The sequence below is a fragment of the Rousettus aegyptiacus genome, unplaced genomic scaffold (assembly GCF_014176215.1).
Source record: "Rousettus aegyptiacus isolate mRouAeg1 unplaced genomic scaffold, mRouAeg1.p scaffold_m13_p_2, whole genome shotgun sequence".
Lineage (NCBI taxonomy): Eukaryota > Metazoa > Chordata > Mammalia > Chiroptera > Pteropodidae > Rousettus > Rousettus aegyptiacus.
The window spans coordinates 156,993,150-157,017,938 of NW_023416295.1; the positions used below are offsets into that span (position 1 = coordinate 156,993,150).

The window sequence follows — 24,789 nt, forward strand, 5'->3', positions numbered from 1 at the left end:
AGCAGAGAGTTACAAGGCCTCTGCTGTCATTCACAGCCCCCACCTACATGAGGCATGAACAGCCTCCCCGAGAATGCACTGACGACAGAACATGCCTTGTAAATGGACCACAATTATAGAGCTTGGGTTTGACTTTTTTTTTCTGGTGTCTCAAAGATGATATATTTGTACATATCCTTGGATTGGAGGGCAGGGGTTGGGGGGAGTGGTCATGGGTTTAGCTTTCACTCAACTGATTGCCCCTTGGTTGTGTGAAAAATCTGGAGATGCTATAGAGAACCTGGTACATGGGGAATCCAGGCATGACTTGAAGAGTTAGTTGACTCAGTAAGAGAGAACTGAAGGTGGAATCGTGGAGGAGACCTTTAGGGGCTGTCCCTTTCAGCCCCCAGCCGGGACGAGACCCTTGGGGCATGCCATGCACAGTGATGTGTGCGGAAGCAGCATGTCACACGACAGGCACTGGCGGGAGTTTCTGAGGTTAGAGGGGTGACTGGGCAATGTTTTCCAAGCTCCCTGGTGTGTTTTGGTTTGGCCGACCAATGTGTTGTTGCAAGAAGTTGAGAAAAAGTTAAAACGTGGGATAAGAAAACACAACCCATTTGATGACTTTCTTTTAATGGAATGGGAGAGATTTCTAGGACAGAGGCTTTGGCAAAATATGGTCCTAGTAAAGAAAATGGATAAATATGTCTCCATGCTTTCGAGCATTGTTAGTGTCACTTGCACTGTTATTTTTTCCTTCAAGGGGTTATTTGGGAAAAATGGTATACATTCCAGGGTTGAACTTCTAAACAAAAGTAAGCTACAGCCATCCCCAGAGCTGCAGATGGCATGTCCCTAGGGTGGCCTTTGAAAAGTGTGTTTCTCTTTGCTTAGCTCCATCTGCCCCCTCTTCCCTGACACTCACCTACATGCACATGCACACGTGTGTGCACGTGCATACACACAAACACACAGTTCCTTCCTTTGGATAAGAGATAGGCAGACCTCTTTCTCTTCATTCTAGAGCAAATTCTTTTGAGAATGAAGACTCTTGTGATGATATTTTTTTTCTTTATAGAGTTTGCTAATAAATTTTAAAATATTATCGTGAGCAGATTTGAGGAAGTCACTGAGGGGTGATGCTGTGTATTATAGTGTTATATATACTCCTGGAGCCTCCAGTAATGCCTGGTCAATGTGCTTGGGGTCTCAGCAGATATTTCCAGATGGTGATCGTGACTTTGAGGAGTCCCCATGCTCCTTAAACTTCTCAAATGAAGTGTGGAAAGGGGTCCCTGGCACAGGAAAGGAAGGTGGGGAGCTGTTTTCCTTCATTTCTACTTTTTTGCAATGATCTACCTCTCCTGCAAGCAAACCTAGATCTTCAAAGAGCATCTTTGTGAGGGCCGATGAGGCTCTGAGTGAGCAGGTACCAGCCACGCAAGACAGTCACCTCTCCAGAGATGAGCAATTGCATGGACAGCGGAACCCAGTTCCTAGACCCAACTTCTACCACCCATGTGGTTCCTTAGCTCCCCGCCTTGGTTTCCTTCCCGTGGGTGAAATGGGACTAGTAGGACCCACCTCACCTTGTTGCCAGGACGATTGTTTTAAACGCATGTTTTATTAGAACATTTCAAACGTGCACAAAAATAGAGGAAATATTCATGTTTCCTTGCCCAACTTCAATAATCACCAACTCATGGCCAGTCTTAGGTCCTCTATACTCCCACCCACAGCTCCCTCCCTGGTATCACCCCTAGCACCAGACTGTGAGGACTTCTTGGAATGAAACAATGGCAGGAAGTGCCTTGTAGAGTACCTAACAGGTAGTAGATGCTTAGAAAATATCTTTAGAATCCAAACTTGTAATAATGTGAGTGTTGTAAGTATCACTTCCCAGCACATCTGTAAGAGGCCAGAGGGCACAGTATTTCTTGCCATCTTACAGATGAGAAAATCTAGTCTTAGGTCAAGTGGCATGTTTAAGGTCCTAGAACCTGGGTCTCCCAAATCCCACATGTGCGCTCTTGGCTCTGCCGCTTTTGTGATAGTTTTTCCTTTTGGATACCTTCTTAGGGAGGAACAGGAGACTTGTAAAATTTTATGTGGCTCACAGTTGAAAGAGAACCTGTTTATGGGATTGTAATAGCCACGTATCCATGGACGCAACTGCATTCTGCCTTCAAAGGATCAGCAAGTCCAGTTCGATTCATCAAACACTTAGTGCATTACTCTTTGCCTTGATCTCCAGAAAGCAGATGTGTAAGATACTAGTGCTGCTCTCAGGGAGTTCATTGTCTTATGGGTACCAAGATACATCGATCACTGTACAGAACAGAAGGAGATGAGTACATGTTGACAGCGTGGACCAAGAGCTGAGAGTGTGCGGAGGAAGGTTCCTTCACTCCTAGCTGCTGTCTCCATTAAGGATTATCAGTACTTCCGAATATCGCACCCCTGATGCCATGGTCATTTGTGCTTACATTTACACAATTCTGAAAGCTGACCACTGGATTTAAGGATATCGGTATAATCTTTTCATGAACCGAGAGTCTTCATGAGGTCAGTTTAACAGACCACTAGATGGAAGAATGGTTCCACCAGTGCGAGTACCATCTACTAACCTATTAATCAATGTTATCCACCATGAAAGTTAAAGCCAACGACAAAGACTTAGCCAACTGTGAAGTTAGGAAGACCAGTCTTCACAAGATCACCCTCAGTTCTGATACCAATTGCAAGTTTAGGGGTCCCCAAGACCACCCTTAACTTTGGTAACTCACTAGAAGGACTCACAGAACTCAGTGAAAGCTCTTGTACTCACTGTACAATTTATTACAGGCAAAGGATACAGGTTGAAATCAGCCAAGGGAAGAAGTACATAGGATGAAATCTAAAAAAATACCAAACAGAACTTCTGGTGTCCTCTCTCCATGGAGTCAGGACAGTGTCGCTTTATCAGCATCAATGTGTGACAACACTCACAAAGTATTGCTAACCAGGGAAACTCCCCTGAGCTTTGGTCTCTAGTGATTTTATTGGGGCTTTATCCTGCATGGCTAACCTTTAGTCTCTAGTCCATCTGGAGGCAGAACTAGTACCATGTGGCCCAAGGACCCCTTCATAAAATCACATCATTAGATTGTCTGGTGGCCAAAGACACTCCTATCAGGCAGGGCGTTCTTAGATATCATCTCCCAGTAGCCAAGGGCAAAGACTAGACCTCTCTTGGTTAATTCTTTACTATGCAATTCACTTAAGAGTCTCCATTTGAAAACATATCAGTGGTAAGCTTTGTGGGGAGCTGGAAACTTCAAGGGAAGAAAGGAAGTAGATATAGTAATGAGCATAGTTCTGAAAATCATTTTACTTTTTCAAGATAAAATTTGATAATGAGGAATTTAAACACTTTTTTTCCCCCTTCTGGTTCATGAAAGGTCACAAGCAAATTAACTGCAAAGCTAGGACTAGAACCTAATTTTCAAGAGTTCTTCTTCAACACAAACCAGTGTTGATGGTGAATGCTTAACTCTAGGACAGCCCTGGGGTAACTGCCTGATGTTTTCCTCCCTAGACTCAAGAAAGAGTGAGAGATGAGGACGGCAAGGATGCCCACAGATAGGAGAATCTGTGGCTTTCTTTCCTTCCTTTTGTCTTCTCTCCTTCTCTCCCATCAATATTTATTGACTACATCATGAATGAGGATGGAACGAAGGGAGAGAAAGAGAGGAAAGGAAGAGAATCTCCTTATTTCTATCAGGCATTTGTTGTCCTGGTAGCTTTCTTCCAGGTTGCCTACTATTTTCAGAGAGGTAGATTTCCCTTCCCCCTTTCAATCTCAATCTTCACTATTCTATTTTTGTAACAGAAACTATCAAAATTTAATGCATCATCCATAAATTCTGACCTGACTTGTGTGGAATCTCAGAGAGCCCTGGCTGCCCCTCGCCCAGGGCCTGGAGGTGGATGAATGGCGGCGAGACCAAGGAGAGAGCATGCTCTTATGTGAAGTTGTTCATTTTGTTCACTAAGCAGAGGGATGCCCTATCCATGTTCTGGGAGCCAACTCCAGCCACTCCTAGGGGTTAAGCATTTGGGATGACTTGAGCTCATTGGAAAAAAATTCTCTAGCCAATGAGACAGGGAGGTGGCTGTATCCTGTGGTGCAGAGCAGGGAGCCTGGTTGGAGCAGCTGAGGCTGCAGATTCCCTGGCAGTCACTTCCCAACAATGCAGTGAGTCAGGGCCTGGAGTGCAAGGAGATGCTGTGTGTTGACTCTCTGGGTAGGGGGTAGGGAAGTTGGCGATGTGGGACTGGCTGCATCATAGAAGGGATTCTCCAGGCAGACACAGCACTGTGCCTCCCTCGGCTCCTGGTTCCTGGCTCTAGGTGAGGAGAGGCATAGCTAGTCTCTCTTTCTGGAGCAGCGAGTAAAATCTCTTCTAGGCAAAGTGATGCTCCTGACTGGGTTGGTCCTATTAGCCTGACTCTTATTCAGGAAGAGGACTATGAGAGGGAAAGAAAAAAAAAAAAAACTGGAGACATGAATACAAATATTCTCCTTAATACCGAAGCTGGGGATTGAGAGACCACGTGTAAAGCAAGGCCATTGTCCTGGCAGCCCAGCAATAGAGTCTGAGGTGGGGTGTGCAGGGCTAAAATAACCATGAAGATGGGTTTAAGACTCAGAGCTGGGAGACAGGATGAGAAAGTTCCAGTGATGCTCAACACCAACTTTCAGACCAACCCATCACTTCTGTGAGGTCTGATGACCCATTTACCAGAGCTCCGTGTTTCATGGAAACATGCTGCAGCTCAGGGAAAGAACAGAGGTGAAGGGCCTTTGGAAGGAGAAGGTCATTGAGGTGCTAAGTGGATGGATTATTGATTAACTTACTGTCAAATCATAATTTTCTGGCTAAAGAAAAGAATGCCTTGCTGGGGGCAGAAGCCCTGGGTTGGGAACCTAGATAAGGAAGGGAATAAAGCAGCTTTTCTCCAACTGCCACGGAACTGGGTAGTTTGCTCCTGTAGAGCTTCCAAGATCAGTTGAGTCCCTGAGTGTCAACTTAAACGGAGATACTACGGGTCTTCTTGGAGCCTCTAATATGCATTGTCATATTAAATTTCCTAAATGAAAGCAAGACTGTGCATGTAGAACATCTGTGAGTGCCTAGAAAATCCAGTTTTCTAAAGAACACAGTGTAGAGAATTCAGAAGAGATAAAAAAAAATAGGGTCAAATTATTCAGATCTGGATTAAAATCCCCAACTTAGCCACTTACTAGTGTACTAGTGTAACTCTGGTTAAGTAACTAACTTTCTTGGGTCTTAATTTTCTTGTATGTAATATGAGACTAGTAATTCCCATTTCATAAAGTCATCATGAGGAATAAATAAGATCAAGTGTATAAAGAATCCTGAAAAAAATGCCAGTAACATAGTAAGCACACAATAAAGGATGGATGGATGGATGGATGGATGGATGGATGGATGGATGGATGGATGGGTGAATGGGTGTGTGGATGGACAAAACAATCAGTCTTGGACTGCTGCTTTAACTAGGGAGACACATTGTGCTGGGGCACACCCACACCACCCAGCATGAGTTTGTGTGTATGTGTGTGTTGGTATGAGTGTGCACAGCGCACGCTCACACACATGCACATATGTATACAAGAACTCAAGCATGAATTTTCCTGAGTCTTCCAAAAACATGAAGCTATGAGCTGCAACACCATGCGTCCACAGCAACTGCCTCACTGCGCTGTGACTGTTACCCATCTGTCTCCCTCTTGACACCGAGAGTCCTGGAGCACAAAGGCCACAGCACGGTCCCTGGAACACAGTAGACGCTTATAAAATTATTGTGCGCAGAGCCTCATCCTGAGCCCCGTGGGGTGATAGCGACAAAGGAAGAAGCCAGCAGAGACTTTATTCAGCCATAAAGCTCCCCTCCTCCCCCTTCCTCCTCCTCATGGATTTTTCTTTCTCTTCTCAGCTTCACGCTCCCTCTCTGTGTAGAGGCCTGGTGAATTGAGACCTGTGCCCAGCTGAAGCTGAGCATGCCCAGGGCACTGACTTTTGTCATTGTCCTGTGACTTTTTTTCCCCCAAAATGTCCTCGACCCAGCAGGACAGAGCCAGCGCCTGGTCACTGAGAGTACTGATCCAAGAGAAAAGGCGTATGTGGCTGGGCAGGATCTCACCTCACCTACAGTAGACACGGGAGGGGGATCCCCTTTACAGATTATTTCACTGATTAATTTCAGAACGGGTTACTGAGCAGTCTGTGTTATAGCGGTCTGGGTGTGTTCAGGAAGTTCCAGGGCCAGCTCTGGAGATTCCTGTTCTGGAGCAAGGATACCGCCCTCAACCAGATTTGAAGATCTAGGAGGTGCTTCTGTATGTCTTACCCAATTTTCCTTGCTGGGGTCCCTTCCCATATCTTCTGGCCCTTGTTTTTAATGATGAGGAAGAGCAACTCACCACTATTCTCTGTTAGTTAACAAAGTCTGAAACCAAACCAACAAACAAACATTGCATGCCGAAGGAAACCAAATCCTATGATGACGGTTAATTGCAGTGTCTTTTTGCTAGTTTACTATCGTTGCAAATTGCTGAAAATTGTTCCTCCTAGTTAAAAACAAGCACAGTTGTAGATGTATATTTTCTAACTGTGGTGTAACAGTGATGGCTCCGTCCTTGGGTTAAGGCCAGAAATGATTGATGTTGTTAACAGAGCAATGAGCAAAGCGACCTTACCCTTCTGACCAGGACACATGGTGTTGGCAAGATTCATTATTTATTCACTTGCACGTAAATCTTTCCAAGGGCACGATGTTTAAAAAAATGTTACCAACGTGTTTTCGAATGCCATTTCTTCACTCTGAGAAGCGTGCCTCCTCTGTTTTTGAATGGAGGGCAGTGACTGTCTCTTAATACGGCACCTATCACAGTGCTCTGCGTGTAGTGGGGAACTTTAAAGACCAAAATTCAAGATAACTGCAGACATTAAGTAAGATAATCAGATGCTGTCTAGGCCTTCTCTGATATGTCAAACAAATAGTTTGAAAATCTGTGCCTGGGTTGCTGGCCGCCTGCGCATGGTCGGTGACCAGATCCCTAGCTCACCTCCAGTTCTTGCCCTTCTGACTGCATGAGCTACCCAGACGGCACCATGGACCCGAAATTCATCCCTGGACTCAAGCTTGATCAGTGCCTCGCCTAGTCCTACAATCAGCTTGCGGGTGGGGAGATGAAGGGAAGGGCCATGGATGGGAGACGATTGGCATGTGGGCTGGGCCGGCGATGCTGCTGACAGGACAGGTTCTATGTGGACACTGTGCCCAAGGGGATTGTCTCCAGGCTCGTTTCCACCCTGTTAGTGCCTCTCAAGAATCCGTTCACAGGAGGACGACCACAGGAATATAGGCCCTGGAGCCAGAGCAGCAAGGAGGGGCTGAGTCTTGAAGAACGGTATTTCCTAAATTGAGCCGATCTACAGTGTTGCCTATGAAACATTTTTAAAACAGATTCTTTTGCCCCCAAAAGTGGATCTGGAGCAGGGCCAGCAGTTAGCGTATTTTGAAAAGTCATCTAAGTGATTCTGGTGATTAGCTACTGTGGGAGTTGTGATGCTGCCCGGGGTGTCCCGTCCCAACTTCGCCCTTGCACAGTGGCAACCTGTCTTCTCTGTGGCCTGAGCACCTCCTGAGGGCTGAGCCACCAACTCTTCTTTCCTTTCTCCTGGGCTGAGGACCCCACCTGCCCCCCAGAAGAGTAAGGTGTGGATACCCGCTTAGAGTGCCGTCAGGGTAGAGAGGGACTAGACACAGACAGGAAGGCAGAGCCGCTGAATTTCTTCCGTATTTGTTTAGTAGGAAAAAAATAGAAATTACGGGTATTAGGCCTGAAGAAAAAAAAAAAGAGTAATGGGGTGTTTCATGAAGAACTTCGAGTTTGTAAACATAGGTTCTGCAGATCAGTTCTCCATCTGTGGGCCAGAACATAAGGAAAGGGCCCCAAGTCGAAGTCGGAGGCTTATAGGTTAGATGAAGATATAACGTGTGATCTAAAGGGACAAGACGCACTAGGAAGAGCTAAGTGTGGCTGCGGGAGCTCTGTCACAAAGGTCTTGGTGAGTCGCAGAACACAGCCGGGTAGCACTCAGGCTTACACTCTCCCCTGTATCATTTTCCATGGGAAAATCAGTCCTTATTGGCACATGCCGATGGGTCATGTGCCTGACTCTTTTTCTTAAGGCGTTGAAAGATTACCACGAACCTTTTGCATTTCCCCCTTAGGTTTCGGCACTGGTGTGTAACCTGAGACAGTGGCACAAAATTGTTTGGTGGGCTTTTCCTGAGTGGAACTAGATTTTACCCATCCAGAGACTAAATATATATATATACATACACACACACACACACACACACACACACACACACACACACACACAGTATTAGTTAGGATGCTGATGGTTTCAGCCTAGTCTCCTCCTTTACAGGCAAGGAAGCCTGGAGAGGGACAATGACTTGCTTGTTTCAGGTTCATACCCTGTTAGAGGCAGCCCATCCAAGACTCATTTCACCATTACTATAATATAGAAAGTCTCCCCTCGAGAGAGTGAGTGGGGGAGGGCTGCCTGTAGTCCAAGTCCAGGCAGGGCACACAGTAGAACAGTTGGGTTGAGTGGGGAGAGAAGCTTGGCCCATACTGGAACCCAGCAAGGCTGAGGCAGCCCACTGGGAAGCAGTGTAAGATAGGCAGCAAGCTGTCTGGGGAGCCAAAGGGAGCCGAGTAAGCAGGCTGGTCCTCAGGACAGGAAAAAGGGAGCCAGAGTCTGCTTTTCTGTGTCTGCCAGAGAAACCAAGCAGTGGGAGGATTAAAGAATGTTTTCCATTTCAGCCACAAATTACACTGCATTCTACCATGGGCTTCAGGCATGCCTGTAGACTTAGGTGCTGTGCCATGTGACTGCCTCATGCCCCTTTGCCAAGATTCTCCTCCTAGATTGAGGCTCTGTCCCTAAAAGTCTTTCTCTATCTCTAGATAGCTCTGGGGGTCAGTCATGGGAACGCACATAGGCCCAGTGTGGAGGACATAGAGGCTAAGCCTGAAAGGCTGTATGGGCTTGGACTGTGTGGACCAAGACCATTCTGGGGGCTGACATGATGATGATAGTGGTCTAGGGTCTCAAGCTCAGTGATGAGTGGGATATACAGTCCAATGCTGTCCTCATGCTTGTGGTCAGGCCCTGAAGGGTTCCTGGAGAAAGAGCTATTTTAGGAGAGCGAACTAAAGAGAGAAAGAAGATGTTAAAGTTGATAGGATCTTTGTTCCTAGAGTAAGTGTTGTTCGTGAAAGGTCTTGAAGGCTGACCCAGCAGAGATCATTGAGCAGCTGTGTCCGAGAGGAGAGTGGGATGAGAATGGCAGAACGAGGTCACACTGGATGATTGTGTGGCTTTGAAGCAGAAAGAATGGCCCTGGGTCTGTGCTGTAGGAAGCATGGCCCTAATTGAACGTGGGGTTTCCTCTTTACATTGACAAGGAGACTGTGCCTAATGTTAGGGCCAGGGTCTCTGATGGATGAAATAATGATGACGATAAGGATATTAGGTAACAAGTACTGGGTTCTAACTATGCACCAGGCACGGTTCCATGCATATTCCTTGCTACCTCATTTTATCTTCACAGTAGTAATCTTACGTAGTTGGCACCACTTTTAATCTTGTTTCTCTGAATGAGGAAATTGAGATGTACAGAAGTTGGTAACATGCCTGAGATCACACAGTCAACAAATACGCAAGCTTGGAATCCACCCCAGGTAGCTGCCTCCAGACTAGATTACACTGCAAGGTTCCTGGGGCACCACTGGCTCTGCAACCAGGCTGATGAGATGCTCAGCTCTAGCAAGGAAGAGGAAAAAGTTGATAAGGAGAGGGAAAAAAAGAAGATAAATGAGCAAATATTGCTTTTCTCAAATGCAACTTTATGGCACAATTCCACAGATTTCTGGCCTCAGCCCTGAGCCTCACTATCTTTTCCTTCTTTGTTTTATTCAACATACATCTTGGGGACTCCAGAATTCACAACATAACTCCTATCAGTTTATGGCTTTCATTTACTTAGTGAAAGTGACCTGCATTTCATCTCTGCCCTCTGATACATGCCATCCTGTGAGCAGCTGAATTTATGACATTGGCTGCCTTAATTATTAATCTCCATCTGAAACTGGCTTCATGAATTTTCAGTGTCTAGGCTCTGCCCTGAAACATAGGGAGACCCAGGTGAAGCTGTTTAAGAGTCACTGAGATTGTTTTCAGAGTTGAACATGAACCTGATAGTAGACACACGATTACATAAATGTTTATTGAGCTTATAGTAAGTGCCTTACTCTGTGCTTAAACACCAGATACATGGAGATGAATGAAATATGGTCTCTGCTTTCCTGGGGCTGACAGTACAAAAGAAGGAAAGTCAAGAAAATCAACAATTACAGTAGAGGGTAATGAGGCTGGAAATGGGCAGGGCCTGAACTATGGCAGTTGCATTGGCAGTTGAAAGTAGAGGAGTGGCAGACTGGGAGAATATTTCAGGAGATAGATTCTGTAGGTTTGAGGCTAGGTGAGGTACAGGTACGGGAGGAAGTAGCCCAGGTTAATGCCTCAGTTTCAGGCTTTGCCTGCTCGAAGGATTGTGGTTTAGTTCACTAAGTTAGGTGATATAAAAGAAAAAGAAGGTTTAAGGGGCAAGGTGATTCATTCTCCTGGGACACTTTGAGCTTGGGACATTCTACTAACTGTGGCACATCCATACAATGAAATACTACTCAGCAGTCAAAAGGAACGAATCCCAAGACATGCAACATGGATAAATTTCAAATTCATTGTGCTAAGTAAAAGAAGTCAGACTCAAAAGGCTCCAAAATCTACTTATATGACATTTTGGGAAAGGCAGAGTTAAAGGGACAGACAACAGATGGTACCAGGAGCTGGGGACTGGGGGAGGAGATGGACTACAGAGGGACCTAGGGCAAATATTGGGAATAATGGAATTGTCCTGTATCTTGATTGTCGTTGTGGTTAAAAAACAGTGTATGTTTATCAAAACTCACAGAACTGCACACTTACAAAGGTAAATTTTCCCATATGTGAATTACATCTTGATTTAAAACTAGGGTAGAAAAACCAACTCAGGGATGATTAGCCATATTTCAAAACTGCCATTCAAGGGATTTATTTGTTTAACGAGTATCCTCACTTACTGCATTTTCAGTGAGTGCATTTCAATTGTTTAGTTGTTTGCCAAAAGGGCACTTCTGAGGTTTTACGTGACTATCCCTGTGCTACTTGCTATTGGAGACTTAGAAGTGGACGTGTAGTCCGGGGACAGAAACAGGACAGCAGTGATAAAGAAACAAACGCAGATGACAGCTGGGCTCATGCCTTAACAATGGTGACCTTAGCTAGTCATCCGCTTTCGATATAACACGAGCTGGTGAGACCTCACTTTTGTATGACACCTCGTAGTTTACAAAGCTCTCTCACAGGCATGTGACTCACTCATGTGACCCACCCAACCCTTATGCCACTTAGGTGGGACAAGTTATGTCATCTCCATTTTAAAAAGAGAGGGAGGGGCTATCTGTATCAAAATAAGTTATAACTTACCTTTGTGTGCAGATACACCAACGTGGCCCTCTCCCTAGGTTGGCTAATTACTATAAAACACATAGTAATTTGGTGTGATAGATATTATTATTTTACATAGTTTACAAATAAGGAGTATCATAACTTTACAGAAGAGGAAACTGAAGTCCTGGGAATTTCCCAAGGTCATTTGACTAAGTTAGTATTAAAGCCAAGGGTTAAACTCTGATGATCTGGTTCTAAAAACTACTTTCTATTATTCTACAGGCTAGTTACGTGATTATTATGCAGAGTATAGTGAAATTAATGGCGTTTTGCCATGAATCTTCACAGCTGTAATGTGCTGGTGAGTGGAGAGTTTCAATTAGCTTTAGTTATCAGAGCCAGTTATGATATGTAAAGTCTACTTTACCCACTGTCATCTTTACTCGTAACTTTGGGAGCTTGGAAGGCAGTGTGTAATCTTTCTTGTGTTTGGATAGTGTCTCAGTATATGAGAGCCGTGTATGTGACTTCCAGAAGAAAGGGCCCATCGATATGAACATGAGAGGAGGTGATTTGTCAATAAATACTAGAATATCTGTATCAAAATGACAATTTTTCTTTAAGATAATTGCTTTGAGATGACATCCAAGTTAATTGCTTTTCGGTTATACCTCATTTTTATTTCCAGTGTTAGCTCTGAAATCTTTTTCTTGTTTCCATGGTGGTCTCTGAGTCACTTCCGGGCAGGGCTGAGCCTTCTCCTCACTGTGTCCTCATATCCAGCACAGAACCTGGCCCTCCAAGGTGCTCAGACCATGTTTGTTGAGCCAAAATTCATTCTCCCAGACAGAGATGTCACTGCGGGGTAGGGGCTGGTCAAAAGTCATCTCATCCCTCTTGGTCCTTGGCCTGAGGAAGGTGGACAGCCACGTGGAAGGAAACCTTAAATAATACCATCTCAGTTACCTGACTCCTCCCACAGGTTTATTAGTCACCATCTACAGTTGTACTTATTTATTTGAGCCTATTTCATCTTGGGCCATATTTCTTGCTCCCCTGCTCACACTTCCCTTTCCCTCATTTCTTCCGGACTGACCAACTTCATCCTGAAGGCCACTTTGAACCCATCTCGCCCTTACTAAGTGATGTTTTGCGCCCCTTCCCCTCATCTCAAGGACCAAGCATAGGTTTTTCTACCTTTCCTTGTTCTGTTTCTTACGTTAGGAGCCTCCTTGGGGAGGAACTGGTAGCATGGAACCTATGAACTGAGTTCTCTCTTTTTTCTACTCATCACTGATATTTCAGAACTCATGTGGTTTGCTGGATTTTAAAGCAGAACCTCTCATCTCTAGGCCGGAGAGCAGAAGAAGAGTCGAAGGTTCATCAAAACCTTCACTGTAATGAGGGAGGCCTTAGGGAAAGCCCCGTCTGCACGCTCCACCCTCTTTTCTTTTCAGGATTCCTACTGGGTGTTGTTATCTGTCAGCCCATCTTCGGTTTTCCTTATCAAAATCTTCAAGGAAAATATCTCTAGTGTGAATGGAACTAGCTATGAATAGTGAGGAAAAAAGGAGTACTACTCCCTTTTGATGTTTGGGCTAATTTAGAAGAATATGAATTTGTTCCAGTCCTAATAGAATTAGGTTGCTGTGTTCTCACTCATTCAGAGTGGTCACAGTTTGCACTCACCTTCTTCTCATTGTGTGATGGAAAGTGCTGGGCTACGAGTTTAGAGGCCTGATTTAATCACGGAGTCTGAAAAACTGGGTATCCCTTGTTTACATCACCTGTAAATGAAAGTTCTAATTACTAAATGACTTCAGCCTTAACACTCATTTCCACCCCTATTTGTTAAGCCAGCTCAACCCTGTGCTCAGTTCCAAACATGCAATGAGAAAAACATATCATTCATTCTTTTTCTCAGGTTCCGTCTAGGCTTCTGCCTAAGACCGCCTCACTCCCACACTGGCAAGTGCTTCCTGAAGCTATTTGGTATATGGGTGTCATTTCCATCTCCTTAGACTGCGAGCCCCTTACACTGTGGGCGGTGATCATACCTACTCTCTTCTGTCTCCCCACTGTGCCGGGCACCTGGTGGACACACGAAGGTTTTTAGAAAGAGGTCTTCTAGGTCAAGAAGGTCCTTAGCCTACAGTACAAGCTTTCAAAGGCTAGATGGCACTGTTGCCAGAGCCAACTCAGGTGTGTTCTGAAATCGTGGTGAGGAGGGAAGAGAGAATAGAGCACGGGGCTCTGGAACATTCACTGGACGAGTTTGATTCATACATGTTGCTGAAATGCAGGACTCCTACCAACCAGCGTAGAGCACTTTGCCGTTTTAAAAGCATCTTTAATGGCATCTTTACCAACAGCCTTAACCCTGTATCAATTCTAATTTTATGGAACTGTATGCAGCTCAGAGAAATCAAGTGCCTAGACTAAAATTACATGGCGATTAATCGACGAGATTTTTACCATCCATACCTTGTTGGCATCGCCTGACCACATGAGGGTCCTCAGAGTACGCTGAAGGAGGCCTCTGGTCGGAGATGTGGTTGTCGCTGGAGGGCGGCCTGGGTGAACTGGACCCAGACCAACCGGAAAAGTTCGGGTTCTCAGCCAGAACGACTGCAAGGCATCAGCTTAACCTGCACCTCGAAATGTCTGCATTTGTGATCAGGGGAGAACACAGTCATTTTGGAATAAACAAATGACAATACCTGCAGGTTCTCTGAAGAACAGAAGTTGTGGGTGATTTGTACACTTGTTAGGATCTAAGGTCAATGGTCAATGTTTTATTTAAAGAATGTTCTACTTTAGAATGCCACCCTGTGGTTTGGTTGTACTTGTCATTTGCCCGTTTTGTGCCATTTACATGTTTTCTCATTAAAAACAAAACAAACAAATAAAACCATCTTGTGCAGTAGTCAGGATGGGTGTTGTGACTGTGCCTATTTTATAATGAAAAAATAGAGGGTCACAAAAGTTAAGGGACAAGTTCAAAATCACAGAGACAGAGCTTATAAATGGTTCAACTAAAACTTTAGCCCAGTATGAAGCTGAAATCAAATTTTTTCCTTTCATCATAGTATTTCCAGGCTATCCAGACCACACAAAATTAGGAGGGTTGTTGTTGATATGGAAGGTAAGGCATCAGAGACTAGAAAAATACCTATATGGAGTGATTAGTAATTGATTATATGCAAATTTATGCAAAATTGAGAGAAAATTGTATCTTATTTGTACCATCTGATTTTCTGTTTCTCCCCAGGATGATGAAGATAAGCTCACCTGGAAAGATCGTTTCCCAGGTTATCTGATGAACTTCGCCTCCATCTTGTTCATGGTAATTTCTTTGAGGGAACACCTGCCCATGACTTATGCATGTTAGATCCTGTTAAGTAAATACTGTAGGTGTGTTATTCTGTTATGCTATAGGAATAACCATGGACTAGTAAAGATGAAGTCACAGTCCCTGTGTAGAGGGACAGGAACTTATCTGATAGTGAGGCCATTGCTGGTGTCAGCCACCTGAAGAGGGGAAGGTGATTCCCTGAAACAGAAAATCAGACCTGGGACAGTCAGTCAGTGACCTTCAGTGGCTGTCGATGGGGTTTCTTATCTTCTCAGAAAGAAGAGGGTAGAAGGAGTTTCTATCTTCCCAGCCTTGACCACAGATGTTTGAAGTTGGAACTTCTAGGGGGTAGGTCTTGGGACAGAGCAAGACCTTGGAATAAGTAATCAGGTTAGATGGCAGCAGAACTGTGGCAGCCTGTTCAGGATGGCTTTCTCTGATGTTCTGTGGAATAGAACAGAGGCCGGAAACCATAGGAGACAGCCAGCCTGGGCTTTTTAAGCTGATTCTTCGGTCTCCCTACAGTTGCTGTATTCATTTCTCTGTGTTCTAAGACTGTGGGAGGGCCTTTTTGAAAGACCCAGATGGTCTCAGCGGTATCAGGGAAGGTAAGGAAGGGGTTCGTGATTTTGTATTTGAGTCAGATCAATAAGGGGATAGCAGGTCATTCTGGGAAGCCAGGATGGGTGAGCCAATAGTAATTTAGGATATTTGAAACACCTTACCTTGCTGAAAATAATAAAAGGTGAAACTCAGAGGACTGAGCTCAGGTCACTACCCTCTTGCTGGGTAGACTCCTAGTATTCAAGACTGGAGCTTCTGTTTTACAAAGGAGAGTTGTGTCCTTACAGCATTTCTAAGCAAGACTACACATTAGTCAAGGGGTGGGGAAGAAATTGCTTATTCAAAAAAAAAATGAGATTGAAATTCTAATAATTTTCTGGACCTACTGGCTACAGGTAACTGATCCTGGCCCAACATTCTTATTGCCATCAGCACCACGTCTGAGTCTCAGACATGACAGGACAGGAACCATGTCTGAGTCTCAGAAATTTAAAAAGTGAATGAGGTACCTAATTCAACAACTCGTTTTGCAGATGAAGTGCAGGGGTGATGAGTGCCTTGCCTGGACTTAGACGTCCACATTTGTTAACTTCGCATTGCTTAGCAAGAGCAAGGCATGTAGACCTTACTCAGGAACATGTGGCGAATCGCAATGTGTTGAGCTGGAATGATATAAAGTTTAATTTAGTACTTCAAAGCCTCCCACAATATACATATTGTTGTCAGAGTTCATTCAAGAAATATGTAATGGGTGCCAACTATGTGCTTGACACTATTCTTAGCACTGGAGATAGAATGGAAAATAAAATAATTCCTCCCTTAAGGCGTCTATTGCTAAGCAATATGTAAATTAATAGGAAAATAGATAAGTAAAATAGATTTCTATCTCGAGTTTTGGTAGGGTAAGATATTTGTAACATCACATTTTGCTGAAAATAACAACAACAACAAAGGGGTGAGAGGGAGAAATACATTTTTCAATTTTTTTTAAAGCCTAGAAGGGCTGACAGGATTGTGAAGAATATTAGGCTAAACTCTGAGAATGGGAGCTGCTTTGACCTTGGGGACATTTTCCTATCCAGGCAAATAGCTTTGGTTTTGGTGGTTTTTCTGGGGCAAGGAGGATAGAAATCAGGGGAAATGGCTGGCTCAAAGTGAGGGTTCCAACAGGAAGTCCTCGCCAAATTAAACTGGAACTCCAAAGGGCTACTATACTCTTAGAATGAAAATGAAATGGAACTGAAGCCACTCCCTCCCTACTTATGGAATGCAGAGAAATGTAGGTTCTCAACTGAATAGAGAGAAAAAGCGAAGCAAAGCCGTGTCCCTCAGAAGTGGCCCTGGGCAACCCCCATTGTGGTTTCACAGCCCGGTCCATCACAGGAGAGAACTAGGGCATTACCCCAGAACGGTGTGTGGAACATGAAACCAAGGGGTCAGGGCAGTGTTTATGAAAGAGTGTCCTTGTGCCGTGAAATTTGGGGAAGGCAGAGGCATCTCCTGCCATAAACTCCAGTATCAAATACCAACACCTCCTTCACCCTCTGTGACTAAACCTTGGCAGAAGATGCAAGGACAGTGACCATGGGGACAGTTTTGGAGATGCCAGTCTAGCAGATCTGCTGGGGGGTATTTTTCATGGCATGATGAGAGCTGAAAAATGCCACATGCTACGTCCTTTTTCTCCATCATGATAGAGGCCAGCATGGGCAAAGATAAATTTTCTCTTTCTTTTCCAACCCAGTGTGTCGAGCTGAAGTTTTTTCCTTTTTGAATTAACCCTCTTTGGGTTTCATTTTTATGTGTGAGGGGATTATCAGAGGCAATGTCCTTTTTCTAGAGCTGTGTGCCTGAGCTTCCCTCCCATGCCCAAGACAATCATCTGTTTATACTTGTGTATTAGGAACCAGCCACCAGAACCTAGATTATTGCAATGGCCTCCTAAGTGATCTCCCTGCTTCTACACTGTACCTCTACCGATCTTTTTAAAATCTAGGCTCAATCATGTCGCTCCTCTGCTCCAAACTCTCTAGTCTTCACATCTCATGAGATGTAGAAGCCAACATTTTTATACTACAGGGCTGACCCTCCTCCTTTCCACCACCCACCTTCTGCTGCGATTCTCCCCTTGCTTAATTGGATCCTCGCTGAAACATCACTGTCTCATCTAGGTCTTTCCCGACCACCTTATTTTAAATTGTAACCTTCCCCTATGTCCCTGTTCTGCTTTATTTGTCCCTGTTCTGCTTTATTTGTCCCTGTTCTGCTTTATTTGTTTCCATAGTATTTCTCACACCAGATATACTATATATTTTACCTATTAATTCATTTATTGTCTGTCTTTTCCCTACTAGAAGGTCAACTCCATAAGGACAGAAATTTGTCTGTTTTTTTTTTTTTCACACTGTATCCCTGCCACCTAAAACAGTAACTGGCACATAGTAGATACTCAAGACATATTTTTATGAATGACTGAATGGGAAAATAAATTAAGTAGAAGCCAGAGACAACCTGTTATTGTCAACAATAAGGTCCTTGATGTGTGTTTTTTTAAAAACTGAGCAACTGTTATGTGCCATGCGCTAGACTGGGCGCTCTCCCACTAGCTGCTTCTCCTCGAGTTCGCTTCCGCCTGTGCATTTCTACTTGTTCCTCCTTATACTTTCCTCCAAGCCTTTCCCACAGAAAATGGTCCTGAAGCACATGACTCTGTCTAGCTACTAGTCGGCTTATCCCTGTGTTCTGTGTGCAATGGTTTTCTCGACTTTGCTTCAGAATACAAGTCCTGGAGGGTAGGGACCAGACCTGGTCTCCTTCCTGGCTCTCTCTTGTAGCATCAAATAGGACTCTGGATTCCATTGCAATTTGGCTATGCTCAGAAGTAAAGCTATGAATTAAAATGCCCAAAGCAACAGAGACCATGTGCTGGGGAGCGAGATTACCTACAGCTGAGGATCAGCAAATCTTTGTCAAACAGGTTCCAGACCTGAGGCACCTCTATGAAATGGCGAGAGGCACAAAGGACAGTACAAAATCAACCTGACTTTTGGCCTAGTTGGTGGAGAATGGTCACAAACATGAAATATACCCAGCACAATGGTTTGCACAATGAGTGGTTAGAAAAAATTGTTGACTTTAATCAACGAAATCAATAATGGAGCCAGCATGATAGGAAAAGTACTGGACATGGGTTCCAATGTCAGAATGGGATTGTGGACTTTGCAGCCCTAGAGCAGGGTTCTGGATATCACTGAATTGCGTTTAGAAAAGGCACGTCTTACATGGTTTTATAAGAATTAGAGCTTATGATAATGTGCATTGAATAATGACGTTGAGAAGATATAAATGGATCAGCTGTTGTTGATGACCATGTTATCACCATCAGTATCTCCAGACCTCGGACCAATCACATTACTGCTTCTTGAGCCTCAGTTTCTTATATACGAGGTCAAAGCTGGGCATGGATGATCCCTAAATGCTAAAAATTTTTTAATTCCTACTATGATCCGGGAGACCAGAGTAGTAGTCCATGCCTTGTGACCTTGAGTAAATCACTTCACTTTCCACAGCTGTTTCCTCATCTGCAAAATGGTCGTGAAACTGGGTTGGTTCTCTCCAAGCTCTTACAGTTTGAAAACCGTGAATCTTGAGGTGTTTGTAGGAAACATCAAAGGAGAGGTTCAAAATCTAATTTCTGTAGTGGAATAGAAAGTCGAAACCAGATAAAATTGCAAAGAACAGCGTCAGAGGGCTGGGGAGGTAGGGGCACGTTGGAGGTGGGGCTGGGGAGGTAAGGAGGGGGGAAGAAGGGCTTTCCTAGGTGGGGAGAGCATCGCCTCTGGAACTTGAATAGAAATCTTGTTAAAGTGCAGATTCTGAGTCAGGATGTCTGGAGTTGTGCTTGAGGTTCTGCATGTTCATCAAGCTCTCAGCATCATGATGGAGCAGGTCCCCTGAATCATGCTTTGAGTAGCAAGGAAGAGTGTTCTTCCCTCCCCTGTTTGGCGGCTGGGCCTCTGAGAGAAGGAGGATGGAAGCTGATTTCCTCCTTGCGGGTTCATTTCTCCATGCACCACCCCCAAGACTCCAAAGCAAAGGATGTTTTTGCCATTGTTTTTCCTCCAGTCATTCCCCAAACCCAACCCTAAACACACACACACACACACACACACACACACACACACACACACACACACACACACACGATCTTGGATGCCCCGGCCGCCCCCGTCTCATCATTACTTCCATCACTAGCTTTCACTGCAAAAGTGATTTTGGGGGAAAAGAATCTCACACCACGTTTTCCAGGCCCTTACTGTCTGGCGATGACGATCCCAGAGGAAGGGGAGGTGAAAATGTCTGCGTGGTTGGAGAGTGGTGATGTCATGCCCAGGTTTCCCCGCTTACGTGGTCGGTAGCCATTCCTCCCTAGTCCGAGAGGCGGGCGTTTCCGCGGCTCCCACCCTAACCCTGCCTCAGAAGAGGGGCCCCCTACAGAGTGATTTTCCCATCTCACCTCTCCTCCACCCGGACACACACGTGTGTGAGCACACGTGGCTGCGTGCACACATACATGGCCTCCCTCTGCCCAGAGAAGGCTTCCATCCTTGCTTCCTTAGGGTGGGTCCTCTTTCACACTGTGGCCCACAGAGCAAACACTAATATTTGTAAAGCACACGGGGGTAAACAGCTGAGGCTGCCACCAGCACACCGCAGGCTTCAGCACCTCTAGGCGCCCCACCCCCAGAGGTCTGAAGACATTCATACCTCAGACACATCTGCAACCCATTCCCCATTCGCAGCCCACCAGAGTGTCATTCACACTGTTTGCAAAGCACTGCCCAAGCCAGGGCCCCCTCCCTGCCCCTCCTTTCTATGGAGAGAATGTGCAGGCCAGGACAGCTTGTTTTTTCCAAAGGAACCTTTTTACCTGCCCTTTTCTCTCCCTGTATTTTCTATTCAGCCATCCACAGCCAGTGCCCAACTCACCATTCCCTGCTCCCCTGAACAGCTTCCTTTGCAGAAAGAATTCTAAAAACGGAGACTTCACTTCACTGACACTTGAGCATTTTTCTCTGAGCAGGTTAAACACCTAGCAACTCCTTCTCCTTCCTCGTCCCCCTCGAAGAGACCTGCTCAGGGCACTTTCTTCACCTTACATCCTGTGCTTCATGGAAATGGCGCTTCCTTGGCTTGATGGGAGAGGAGAGGGAGCTGGTCTGGGAGAGTGCCTTATTATTCTCAGGTTCTAGAAAGAGGAAATGGGCGACCCTTTGAGGTCAAGTGGCTGCTAAACTTTCCTTTAAACATAGCAGCCAGAGATTCGGCACCAAATGAGAAATCTGAGTCCTCCATTTCAAATCGTCTGGTAGAGAAATTTGGAGTGATTTTTTTGTTCATCCTGAGGACCAAGAGTTTAAAAACCTCATTCCTGATTTCTCGTGTTTTTTTTTTTCTCTTTTGGGCAACCTTCTCGCACTCACCCCATCAAGCTCTCACTCACCCATTCTCAGCTCAAACGCCCTCAATGGCTCGCTGTTTCCTTTCACTGAGTCCCATTTAAATCCCGTTGCTCCTCAAACTATTCCCCGAGTACCCAGATCCACTCGCTCCCCTGTACTCTCGATCTCTTTAACAACTATCTCTTCATTTAGCACTTAATACATTTCCAAGTATTATTTATGATGATTTAATAGGAGTGCATCTTATCTCCATAGTAGATTGAAAGCTCGCTAATGAAAGAAATCACATCTTGTGTGTTGTACATGCCATACTTTTCAGCGCTTTCATTCTTAGTTCTTTGTGTGTGTTGCGGGTCATTTGGAACCTGATACAAATGGAAGACACCCTCTCCTGGAAAACACACCTGTACTTGGAATTAGCGTGAGAGTTCAGAGGGTTCGCAGTTCCCTGTTGCTCACCAGTGGACTCCGAATAACAAATACCTGACATTGCAAATAGTACTGTTGGCCAAGCAAATAATAGGTGCTCAATAATTGTCCGTGGATGTGTGACTCTCCCTGTCTTTCCTGCACAGATTGCCCTGACATTCTCGATTGTCTTTGCGGTCATTGTGTATCGCATCACAACGGCAGCCGCTCTGTCTCTCAACAAGGCCACACGCTCCAATGTCCGGGTGACAGTGACAGCTACAGCAGTCATCATCAACCTCGTGGTCATCCTCATCCTGGATGAGATCTATGGCGCCGTGGCCAAGTGGCTCACCAAAATCGGTACCGTGCCCCCGCGTCTGTGTTTGCCCCAGGCCTCCTTGAACATGGGGGCCTATTCCATGTGTACAGCATTTGGGGTGATAATGACCCAACATGAGAAAAAGAACGGGAATGACATGCTTTGTAGAGTGCATTTGAACGTAGAAATGAGGAGGTACGGTGGTTATGTGCTGGCGGGCCTACCGAGGGCCTCCCTTCAGGCAGAAATTTTTCTAATAAGTTTCTCTATTGATAGTCCTCCAGCCACAAATTGATTGCCTCACTGTCCTCTAAGAATAATTCATGGGTTTATTTTTTTTTTACTTACCTCAGATGCAAGACAGGTTCAGCACTTCCTGTTAAAAATCACAGCGTTTTAGCTCTCCTCATTTTCCCAGCAGCATTTATAAAGTTGAGAAAGCCTCTTGATACTTGAACCCAAGAGGGTCTTATCTATCCCCATATTGTCAGAGGCCCCAGAAAATCCACACATTCCCCATGCACTGAGCAGACTTCAAAGAGACGTATCAAACTTCCCAAGCTTCAAGCCAGTGAGAAAAATGCAGTGGCCTCAATATTCAGACGTGTCATTTGAGCCGCGACCTGCTGTTGCCTGAACACCACTTCTTGGCAATTGTGCCTGTTAGCTGGGAGAGGGTGGGTGCTGAGAGCTGAGACCCTCTCCTCATCTGGTCTATTCTGGGTGGCCCGGACGCACCCCTCTCCCTAGTTGAATCTAAGGACTCGGAATCTCTGCCTCTCACTAACCTCTGGGAGGCTGAATTAATGATATGATGTCTTTAATTCACTGACCAGTGAGAAGCTTAGACATTTGGTAGGATAACCCCCTCTTCAAGAGAGCTTCCCCCAGAGGGTCAGAGAATTCCGGGAAGGTTTCACTAATTCCAGTTACTCTTTCAGTGCCTTTCCGCATCTCGGCTTCTATTCATAGTAAGCATTTACGTTGGTTTCTATGTGGATACAGGCAATTTAGCATCTAGAGTGGCAGTTCTGCTCTCTTTAGGCAGGTACATAATTGTAAGTGTTATCTATATTCCTTCATACACTTCTTAAGACAAGTAGGCAGAGCGTTTTACCTCAGTGTATTTAGTGGTCTATGGGATTCTATGGAAGCACTTAAAAGGACCATCCGACACTCCTGGGGGGCTCAGGGGAGGCTTCAGAGGGAAAGGCATCCAGTTGGAGAGCTCACAGATAAGTGGTGGTCAGACAGGCACATGCGGAGGGAGGAGGGGCTGGGCAGGAGAAGAGATTCCTGGCATAGGAAACAGAAGGAGAAATCCGGCACTAAAGAGGGAGATCAGATCCCTCGGGGTTAGGAAAGACACACAGAAGGGGCGTGTGTCTGGGCTTGTACGCTGGGCAGGTGGGTGGGATGTTGGTGGGCCTAAATGCCAGGGAGCCAAAGGAGCAGAGCTCAGCATATGCAAGAAGGAGAACAGGAAGCATTTCCAGGTCGCCAGAGGAGCCGGTATGGGGTGTGGTTCTAGGGTCCGTGGCATGTCCGAGGCACAGCATAGTGGCAGACTGGGCCCAGAGAGTTGGTGATATCTGCTCTTTCTTTTTTTGGTGGAAGACCTCAAATGCCAGACTGAAGACTCTGCTTATTTTCATAGACAATGGAAAAATGTTTGCAGGAGTTCAAAACGGCATTTAGTGAAAAGTACCCATCATTCCAGCCTGAGTACTGAACTAGCTGAGATATAAAATAAAGGCAGATACAGACAAAAGGCAGGATATCACCTTTAAAGCTGAAAAAGGTTGCACTGGAAGAGAGCCAAATAGCTTCCTGATAGTGGATTCCAGACAGATTTACCCTCGTAATGGTGGGCAAGAGAGGACAGGGCAGCCCTGCAAGCCTCAGACAAACACCAGCTTGGTGCAGGCCCTTTGCTCCCTGAAGAAAGGACAGAGAAAGTGGTGGACGAGGGATGCCAGTGTCACCTCCCGGTGTGACCAATGAGATAAACTATTCCCCCCTTCTGTCACCCAAGAGGAGAAACGAGTGAAGCGGGGGAGATGACAAGGCGGGACGTTGCGACTAATCACACTCCCTCCACCTGGAAGAAACATCAGCAGTGGAAAGTAATGTCGCCTCAACAGTTCCTGACTCAATAGCTGCATCCCCACTGAAGACTTTTTGAAGAGCGTGATGCGATGGGAGCTGTGTGTTTTCAGAATTACTCGGGCTGGAATATAGGATGCCGCGGAGTAGCGAGAGGCTAGAGAAGATGTAACGTGAGGGAGATCCCTGAGTGTGTGGGCAGGAAGTAGGGAAGAGAGGAACCGAGACTCAGCGATGATGTAGAAATGTCGTCTTGCTGTCCATTTGCATTACTTTATTTCACTTTTCTTACACAGCTCCAGATAGTGGTAAAGACAGAAGATAAATGGAGTGGCTGGCAATGAAAGACTCATTAGCAAGTATTTAATGAGCACCTCCTATGTGCAAGGCTGGGCAAATTCTCTTTGCATTGAGCCGTAAAACGGTTTCCATACTATAAAGCTACAGCTGCTCCTAATAGCACTCTCTCTCACACCCCAAAAGTTCAGGTTCTCCCCAGGCTGCTAAACCAGCATTCAGTTCTCCACAACAAAATCTGTCCATTGGAAAGAACCTGTGAGTTCTAGAAAGGAGATGAAATTCTAGCAAGTACATTTCGTCCTTCATCATAGTGATACTCATAAAGTAGTTTTAAACTAAAAAAGAAATGTTGTTATCCTATTTCGTCTTCACAAAAACCATGTGTTTTCAGCAAGGGAATTATTAATTACATCCTCACATACTAAGGTTCAAACTCAGATTTTACCTCTAAAACACAAAGGTCTTTTGTGCTATTTTGATGTAAGTTTCTTACTGTTTGAGTTGAAATAGAGTATTGGGTCTCCACTCAGGAACCCTGCAGGCATTGTCCAGGTCGTTGCTTTTGTTGGTCTCAGACTGTGTGGTCCCCGAGGGCTCGCAACTGCTGCTGTGTAGCGGAAGGAACAATGAATTCATGAGTGCTGT

General features: G+C 45.2%; 1 protein-coding gene across 3 annotated transcripts in view; it reads left to right on the forward strand.

Annotated features, from left to right (window-relative positions):
- The window catches only part of ANO2 (anoctamin 2), a 291,146-nt gene that overhangs the window by 205,210 nt on the left and 61,147 nt on the right, over window positions 1–24,789 (forward strand). For all 3 annotated transcript variants that reach the window (XM_016162765.2, XM_016162764.2, XM_016162767.2), the window contains 2 exons: window positions 14,899–14,973; window positions 21,584–21,779. In XM_016162765.2, the coding sequence (XP_016018251.2) occupies window positions 14,899–14,973; window positions 21,584–21,779 (271 nt within the window). The remainder of the gene's footprint in view (window positions 1–14,898; window positions 14,974–21,583; window positions 21,780–24,789) is intronic.